The sequence below is a fragment of the Saccostrea echinata genome, unplaced genomic scaffold (genome assembly GCF_033153115.1).
Source record: "Saccostrea echinata isolate AGI-Se365-2 ecotype Australia unplaced genomic scaffold, CSIRO_AGI_Sech_v1 ptg000064l, whole genome shotgun sequence".
NCBI lineage: Eukaryota > Metazoa > Mollusca > Bivalvia > Ostreida > Ostreidae > Saccostrea > Saccostrea echinata.
In genome coordinates, this window is record NW_026889813.1 from 4992736 (window position 1) to 5002296 (window position 9561).

Genomic DNA, 9561 nt, shown 5'->3' on the forward strand with positions numbered 1-9561 from the left:
AATTATAGAAAAATTCGGTTGAGCCATTATCTAATTAGTAAATTATTTATCTCAGTTTAGTAGTATCATGTCATAGACCCTCTGTGGTTCATCTTTTTAAGCAAAAGGAAAGTGTTTGATGTCTTTAAAGAGGCATCACAATAACAGTTTTATTCTTAATGTCAACGAAAAGATAATGACCATGATCTGACTTTGCCACTTAAGAGAAACGGTGAAGGTTTCATCCTATAGTAATTTTCTTCCTTAATCTGCAAAAATAATCATTGATTTAAATTCAATTAATTGAATATGAATATTTCATACCAGTCGACAGGGGACGTTTACTCCTCCTAGGCACCTGATCCCACCTCTAGACTTTCCAGGGGTCCGTGTTTGATGCCCTCTTCACATATTTGTATTGTTTATGGATTTTTTAAGATCGATCACTGTTTGTTATTTTTAACTTTTACATACAATTGATCTGAGCAAAAAAACTCTTCTTAATAATCTATATAACTACAATCATCAAAAAGCATATTTGTCTATAAATTTTTCAATTTGCCAAATCATGACAAGAAGCATTTGGCGGGTGTGACCGGTCGATAGGGGATGCTTACTCCTCCATGGCACCTGTCCCTTATCCCTGATTTTTTAGAGGTCCGTGTTAACTCTTCTTCCGATTTGACAAAACAAACAAACAAAAACTAATGATGCCCTGCCTATAAGTTTTAATTTAACTAGACAACATGTATGTTTAAAGGTTTTTGAAAATATTTCATGTATTTATACATAAAATATATTAATGATAATTTTTTTTTGTATTTGAATATTTAAACAAGATAATTATGATGTTGTATTCATAAAGAATTTTATCCATTCACTAAGTCTAGCAAACGCTTGAATTCCGCAGATTTTGGACAATGGTCTAGAGTTTAGTTTTTAAAACATCTTTGATAGATAAAGGAATGGTTTTGTCAGTAGGAAATAGATCGAATAGTCCAGCTACTGCAAAGGAAATAAAACATAATTAGTATATAACAATCAACACAACATTTTTTTTTTCAAAATTCTCCAGAACCACAGGAATTAAAATCAAACAGTGTTTAGTTCTACACTGATATAAATTCAAAATTTACTAAAATGCATCTTCAATACAATAATATTATCTTTTTTGTTAAAATCAACATAAGGAATTCAATACTTCAAAATATATCGAATGCTCTTTTAGTTTTTGTTTGCAGCTACGTTATTTTTACTTACAACAATATATCATGCACTTAGATGCAGTTTACAACTTGTTCCTTATGTCATAAATAAATTACAAAAAAACCCTTTGCTAATACTGATATTTATCGGGTATTGGTATATTTTGTTTAACTTGCTGTTTCAAGCTTAGTACAAAAGAAATGTCAATGGAATGTCTAGAAACAACCGTTTAAATTACCTTTCTCTTTCGAAGGAATGACATCAGACATAGTAAGTGGCGTACTTTTCTTATATTCAATAAAATCTACTCGGTTAAACAAGAAATGGTAATGTGTCTGTAAATAAAGATATATTTGTATTAAAATTTCTTACGTCCTTATTTATTTTAAAGGTTTGAATGAATATTAAGTGAAACTGAACTTCTTTAAATCCTTATTTTGAAAAGAATTTGATTGAAAAGTAAAACAGAAACATGTAATCTAAAATTGAAAAGTAGCCCACTTTATTATCCTTCTCTCGAATTGAAATGTACAGTAAAGGGTTTTGCTTTTCCTGCATGCATTAGAGGATTATTATTTAAAAGAAATAAATGAGATAAAACATAATAAAAACTTCAATCCGTGTCATTTACAAAGAACGTCAAATAAAGAGAACAATTTGAACTAAAGTGAAGTTTTTTTTTCTATACTGAAACGAAAATGTATTAGATTTGCTTGGATTTTTTTTATTAGATTTAAAATAATTTAGTTCATTAATATGATTAAAGACGGAATTATAAAATTTGATGTATACATGTCAATGGAGATTTGGCAAGATTTAAATCACTTCTAAATAAAGACAGATGATACAAAAAAAAAAATTAATTGAAATTAAAGAAATTAACAACCTTACTCATATTTACATAACACGAATGTATAACTGCAAAGTTTTTGTTTTTTTTAAATTTCACACAGAGTGATAAAATACTGCAAAGATTTAAAAGAAGATTGCAGAATGATAAAACTGTAACATCAAAGAAAATTTACAATTTTTTAATAATTTAGAAATTCGATATTCCATCATTTACAACCAAAATAGGTCCAAAAATATCTACCCCGGCCAGGCATCATTGTTTTGCTTGTATTATTTTCCTTAAGTAGTTCTTGAGTATATAGGGTATGAGCAATTACTCTTTAATATGGCAAATCCATACGGGATGCGAATTATAAGGCATTTATTGTAATTTATAGACCCGAAACCTAATTTTGGATGAAGTTAAAAAACCTAACTTTCAAAACAAGTGGCGCTATAAAACATGTAGTAATTCATGTGACAAGTACGTGTAATGTCGATACATGAAGCATTCTTCATTAATTATGCACAAAGTAATTCTGTGAACAGTAATATGTAAGAAAAATATTGTAAAATTTTAAAAAATGAACCTTAAATCTAAAACTTCATACTTTGTTACATAAAGGGTAATTATCTAGTTCAAATACAAAACCCAGTCAACATAAAAGTAATCATTTCAGTTACGGTAAGTACTTGGATTATTTTTTTTTTTACTTACGATGGTCCATGCTGGTTTTGCAGATTATCCGGAAATTCAAATGGAATGTATTCCTAGATGATTTGATAATAAATAAAAAAAATAATAAGATATTTATTTCAGAAAAGACAGTGAATCAAGATCTAATTAGATCTTATAAGTAAGTGTTCTTAAAAATGGACACTTACCGGTACCTAGATCAATAACTGAATAGGAAAGCAAAGGTTCAACATTCAGTGAATAAAAAAAAAACAGCAAAACGGATGAATTAAACGAGCATATATTTATATCGATAAGAAACGAAAATTATCTAAAAACAAAAATTTTCTCGATCACAGAGAAAAAAATGAAAGCATTGAGAACAGACCTGAGACCATGGACAGTAAGGGCAAACTTTTTTTTACATGCCATGAAGGAAATGGAAACTCGTGATATGTGTTACAAGTTTACTGTAAATTCTTAATGCTTAATTTGTAACGAAAGATAATTCAGAATATTTAATGTACAATTCTGCTCATTAGAGTCAGTGTCAGATTGCATCACAAAACCATGCATTTGGCATTTGCGTGCATATACGGACAAAGAAAAAGAGAGTTTCAGGTTTTCAGAAAGAACATGCCTCATACAATATACCACACAGTTGGCGTTGACGATTTTTTTCCCCGATACTCTGGTTTTGTAATCCTCTTTAGATATGGTTGGCAGTCACACTGACAGATGACCGTTTGAATATGGCAGTACGCGATTTCGTAGTAAAGATTAAAATGTCGAACAAATCCGAAATGAAACTAAGCTGTTTTGCTGACCAACTGCCTTAAATTAGTTCTCTTTTTATGATCATGTGCTTTAGAATAATATTTATGAAACATAAATAATTTGAATATCACAATCATAAATACTTTTGTAAATATATCAGTTTTTCATACTCTGATTTCTACAACAAAAACTATGCAATTTTCAATACTGATAGAAAAATGATACTTTGTAGAGGGACATTTCTTTCATCTTTTATTGATTAATGCATTCATCAAGATATTCTTCTTCAACATTTTCTATAGATGGAATGGGGGAAATACTTACTTTCTAAACCCCAGGGGCTATCACATACGTAGCGATCTCTATAGCAGGTATATTTGTTGTTGATACAGGATGCGTTGTTTGGCACACACTGCGCAGAATGACCGTCTACCCCACCCAATGCGTGATCTGCAGTAACAAAAAGATGCAAAGAAATGATGGCTCATAAGGGATTAAAGGAAAACAATTTAAAGACCTAAACCATTGATTTTGTTTTTTGTTTGTATGTTGTTTAACGTCCCTCTAGAGAATTTTTCACTCATATGGAGACGCCACCACTTGCCGGTGGAAAGCTGCAAATTTTGTCCTATACTCGGCACTTACGGCCATTGAGCAGCGAGGGATCTTTTTCGTGCCAGCACCTACTGCGACACGGGACCTTGGTTTATACGGTCTCATCTGAAGGACCGGTCTTCACGTCCCACAGTGGGATTCGAACCCGCGACGTAAGGATCAACTCCTTACGCCGCGACTCTAGAGCGAACGCTCTAACCACTGCGCCACGCGGGCGACCCTAAACCATTGATAAATGAAGGCCAATTAAATATGAAGTTAAAAATAAAATCCTTTAACAATATAGAAGTAACCACTTGAGAACTGCATTAATGCAGTTTATTTCAAAGGTATTTCTAATTTGTCAGAAATGATAGATATACTTACGGTTTTCTACTTTCTTCTCTGCTTCGTAGATAATATGGAAATCTCGTGTGAAGGTATTGCTAGATGTTTTATAAATAAGATATAAGGTATTTCCTGTAGAAGTGACTGTGAATCGAGGTCGACTGCCACAGTATCGTCCAACCAATGGTGATTCTATATCTGAGCCATCAAAAATCTATTTTTAAGAAAAAATCAGTAAAAAGGGATCTAGTAATATACACTTGTATTAAAAGATCAAGGCCACTATCATTACTTAGATTTGGCTAAAAATGTAGAGAAATAACTAGACGAATCCTCATGCATTCATACCTCGAGATAGGTGTCGTCACATTTGATAGATGGATCTTGATTCCCTTGAGTTTGATCATTTGAATTCATTGAGAAAGAAATGAATGTTGCATTGATCATTTTTGAGTTGTATGGAGCCAACAAAAATAAGCACAATGTGTTTGCTGGGAGTTGTAAAGGAGGTTCTACAAGTCCAACCCGAGATGTATATACTCCACCACAAACTGATATAAAAATGTAAAGTATAAATTGAATAGTTACAAGTCAAAAGCGATTTTTCTAAAACATAAATAATAAATAAATAAAACATTGTGATGCCATGGACAAATGAGATATTAATATTTTCCCTATAATTATTTACTGAAAGATTATAATTTTAAAGAAACAAGCTTGTACAAATAACGGAAAAATCCGTCGACAATTCATTGTGTAAATAATGGCCTAACAATTAGTATGAAAAACGTCAGTACAAACTTATTCTCTACAATGTTTTTAAAGAGTTAATAGATCATTAGATTTAAAAGGTATTTTACTTTTGGTTGCCAATCATGTCTTTATGAAGAATGAACAATTTTAGTATTATCAGTTGTTAGCATCCTTTCTGTACAGAAAATAGTGGCATTTTGTTGACAGTATAATATGTATCCGTATATTTCATAAATGTACTCACCACCACATGATAGGTGCGTCGCATCCTTCTCCGTCTCACAGGGATCAATGGAGACATTGCATTTTGTAAGGTCAAATCCTTTACCTTTTTTATCACAAACAAAAGAGGTGTATGTGACTCCATTTGGCGAATTGTAACCTCCCTTTTGAGGAAGTTGAACACCATGACTAAGGTCAGATATGAATAAGAATTAACGAAGAATACAGATACTGACATCAATCTGAAAGGAGCTTTATAGCAAGATATGAAAATATATAAAAGATTTTTAAAATGTTGTGCTCCTAGAAAATATGATATATAAATAAATTATGTACAGTTTTCACTCTGCAACTTACATGTTATCAAAAAGTGTATTGCAAGCTAGCATGGCTGTAAATAGATCAAAGGACTGACAAACTGCACCCCAAACATTGTCTCGCCACATCAGTAGAGTTCCATCCATTGATGTGGACCCATTTATAATGGCAAGTGTGGATTCTGAAATATTTATGAAATACGATATCGTTGAATAATAATGCTAAGATAAGGGTTTTATTCTTACCGAACTCTAGAAATAAAATACATGAGGTATACAGGCGGAAATTAGAGACATTAACTGCTCTGAAATTCAAAAAAATGAAAAAGGTAAAGAAAACGAACAGTAATCGATGTAAAAAGATCTATAAACAAAACAAATATTTTACAAGGGCATATAACACAGGTTACAATACGTTAATTTATCCATCTCTAACACAACTATTAATGTTCTTAAGAATCATATTCCTAAAAACATGGGGCATTTGAAAACAAAACTTGTTAAAAAAAATTTATATTGAACTTTATCCTCCACTTTTGTCTTGTGTAATTATTATGAGCCCCTTATCAATTTAACGCTATTAATAGATATTTAAAATATCTTCTTTTTTCAACAAAAATTATTTATTTAAATAATTTACAATAATGATAAACAATAGGGCCATCAGCCACTTCGCTCACTTGAGCATTTCGGCTTCTAAAAAAGATAGCAGTTCACTATTGAAAAGCTAAGCCTTAACCGAGTAAGTGATCAACAACTACCCAGGGTAGGGGATGATTAGAACGAACTTGAATCTTTAATACACAAAGTGAGGATGCTGCAATATTTTTGTGATAAATCAGCTTTTACATATATAGATAGGTGTAAAAGATTGATATTCTATTGTTGCCCCATCCTAGCCCTTGGGGACATGTTTTGAACACATTTAAATCTACACTACCTGAGGATACGACTATTTAGGACCTTACTGTTCTAGAGAAGAAGATTTTAAAGGTTTTTCTATATATTCATTTGAATAACATTGATCCCCTATTGTGCCTCCATATCACCTAGAGACATTATTTGAACAAACATGAATCTACTTTACATGAGAATGCTTTTGAAATAATAAACTAATCATGGTTTTACGTAAAGTTCTTGAGAAAGATATTTTGACAGATATTTCATAATTATTCCTATGTATAAATTTGATTCCTTTTGTGTCCCAACCCTATACGTAGGGTTTATGATTTGAACAATCTCGAATCTACACTAGATCAGTACTTCAGGATGCTTCTGTATTAATACGACTAAACACGGCTTTGCTGTTTTCGAGAAAAATATTTAAACTATTCAATGTATAATGAAGGCATAAGAAGTCAGCCATTTTGCACCATGAATGTTTTTGAAGATGTACCTTGATGAGCGCATGTGTTGTGGCCCCGTCCATTCACAATCTGAAAATACTTCTATATTGATTTAACTTATATAACTAATCATGACTTTACTGTTCTTGAGAATTTTTTTTTAAAGATATTTCCTTTATATTCTTATGTATAAATATGATCCAGTTTCGTCCTATCCTTCCACCTCGGGACATAATTTGAACAAATTTGAATCATAAAGCTTTCGTGTAAGTTTCATCCTCTCTGCCCCAGTAGTTCTTGAAAAGAAGATTTTTGAAAGATCAAAAAAGTTCACCCGAGCCTTTGGCCAAAAAACCTTGAAGCCTTGGGGTTATATGGACAAAGGATCTGCTACCTAATTGCAATAGAAATTTCCAACAAAAGGCGTTACCTGAGCAAATAGTGCCATCACCAAAAGTGCCCTTTTTACAAACACACGAGTACGATCCGTTCATATTTTCACATGTTTGCAGAGAGCCTCTGCATAAAGATTTGCATTCATCAATATCTGTTGAGAAAAAAGTAATTAAAGTGTTTAACGCTGTATATTATTAAGTGACATCTCATGCCTTGAAATGTCACAGGGTCATCAAAAAATATCCACAACTTCAAACACGTATTCAAATAAACAATTTCGTTAACTTTGTGTATACTCTGAATCACTTTGTTTTTCACCCTGTGTCGGCATTCAGTAAAGCATGAATTGGGCATGATTTGCACGACCCTACAGGTAGCATTTTCTTATCAATAACATGTTAAAGAAAGTATGGTTGAACTATAATGTAAAAAATATATTATAATTGTTTTGGGAAAACAATTCAAAATCATGATCCCAAACTTTTTTTGTCCAGTATAGAATGTATATATATCAAATTATAGAGAGGGGACCCTCTCTTTCAAATTCACTTTGTAAAAAATATTTTAAAAAACAGAGAATTGACAACATAAAACTAAAATGCAGACGATTAAAAACGACATCTATACCTCTGCAACCCAAGCCAGCTCTTATATACCCGTCCTCACAAGAACAAACTCCTCCCGTGCAGATCTCTCCCCGTTTGATACATGCATCGTTTTCTGATTGGGAACAATCACATTTTTCACCATACCAATTTAGCTTGCAGTTGCAATGATCTTTAGCGTCAAATGAAAGAGTATTTGTTTGATTACATTTTGACATCTTCTCACAATTCGAACCATAGTACCATTGTTGACAAGCACCTGTAAAAAGTGAAAATCTTCCAGATACAGAGTTGGAAGAACAATTGTTTGTGATCGTTGTTTTGCTTAAGGACAATTATCATTTTAGATTAGAATAAGGAAATGCACCGAGTAAATGTTCCTTTATCGACATCCCCATTCTTTACAAAGTTAATAAATTGATTTAGAAAAAGAAGTTTTTTTGTCTATCTTTATTAAACCTTTTCTTTAATCAAGATCAAATAAGGATCCGGAGATGTCAAGAAAGTGGAAATCATAGACTAATGAACAGAGTACTTGATGTATAACATTTTCCAAGCAAACATTAAAACCGGATAACAAAGTAAATGTCTTATCAGGCATTTACAGTAGGAAAATTTAAAGTTCTTAATCAGAGGGGAAAAAGAAGGATGAAGACCTATGAGCAAAGGGACAAAAAAATAAATGATATATATGTCATCAAGATATTATGCCTGATTTAAAAACATGAAGAAAGTATGTTACCACACGTCTTAGCTGTTATGATAATATCGTCTATAAGCACGGGTAAATTGTTGTAGACATAAACTATGACAAGAATCTACAAAAACAGACAAAAAACTTATCCTTTTATTCATTAGCAAACGTCTTATGATTATACCTAATTAACATTCATTAGCAAGTAGCAAGCTTCAAAGCATTTATTTTTAATTTATCTTTGAGACAGTATTCAAACATATAAGTACCTTAGTCAGTGAAGACTTTATGGAGACACGGGCAGTTGACCAATCTCTTCCTTGAAACAGCTTATTACCTATCAAACGCCCATCTCTTATCACTTGAATTCGTAGACTTTGCTTTGTTGGATCGCGTGTAAAATATCTCAGTTGAAAACAGCTGTCTCTCTCTACAGGTGTATGTATCAAATGATCAAAATGAGTATTTTTAACCTTCCAAAACGTTACATTTTTAAGCCTAAATAGAGCGTATTGAGAATTTGTACTTACTTAAAGTTACATTTTTGAGAGAGAATGAATACATGGTGCGTTTAGGGGAGATCCTTGTCCGTAGATAACTGCCGATGTTCAGATGATGGCTATCATTTATCAGCTGTGGACTGTCCTACAAAGAACAGATTTTGATCTTTAAAATTGAGAAATATGATTGTTTTAATTAATTCATTTTAAATAGAAAAATGATACTTTTATTTCAAGAATCTGTGAAGAAGTCTATGCACAAGAAAATTTGCATGTATAATTCCAATTTTAATTTTATTTATTGATTTCCTTTGTTT

The 9561-nt window shown here is 31.7% G+C and overlaps 1 protein-coding gene across 1 annotated transcript; it reads right to left on the minus strand.

Moving 5' to 3' along the window:
• Positions 1-3633: 3633 nt before the first annotated feature.
• Positions 3634-9401, minus strand: LOC133175693 (bone morphogenetic protein 1-like). Its single transcript, XM_061310802.1, has 11 exons — positions 9275-9401; positions 9014-9174; positions 8793-8868; positions 8073-8309; positions 7480-7596; positions 5744-5885; positions 5409-5575; positions 4760-4962; positions 4451-4625; positions 3794-3919; positions 3634-3647 (listed from the first exon to the last, which is right to left on the minus strand). The coding sequence occupies exons 1-11, from the start codon at positions 9306-9308 to the stop codon at positions 3634-3636; spliced, it is 1452 nt and encodes a 483-aa protein (XP_061166786.1). The 5' UTR covers positions 9309-9401.
• Positions 9402-9561: the final 160 nt, after the last annotated feature.

Excerpts from the sequence above, each read along its gene's own strand:
- LOC133175693 (XM_061310802.1), bottom strand. The coding sequence starts at position 9,308 with ATGTATTCATTCTCTCTCAAAAATGTAACTTTAA. Across the intron at positions 5,886-7,479 it reads TGATGGCACTATTTGCTCAG|AATCCACACTTGCCATTATA; the intron begins GTAACGCCTTTT and ends TAAATATTTCAG. Across the intron at positions 5,576-5,743 it reads AATACACTTTTTGATAACAT|TCATGGTGTTCAACTTCCTC; the intron begins GTAAGTTGCAGA and ends ATCTGACCTTAG.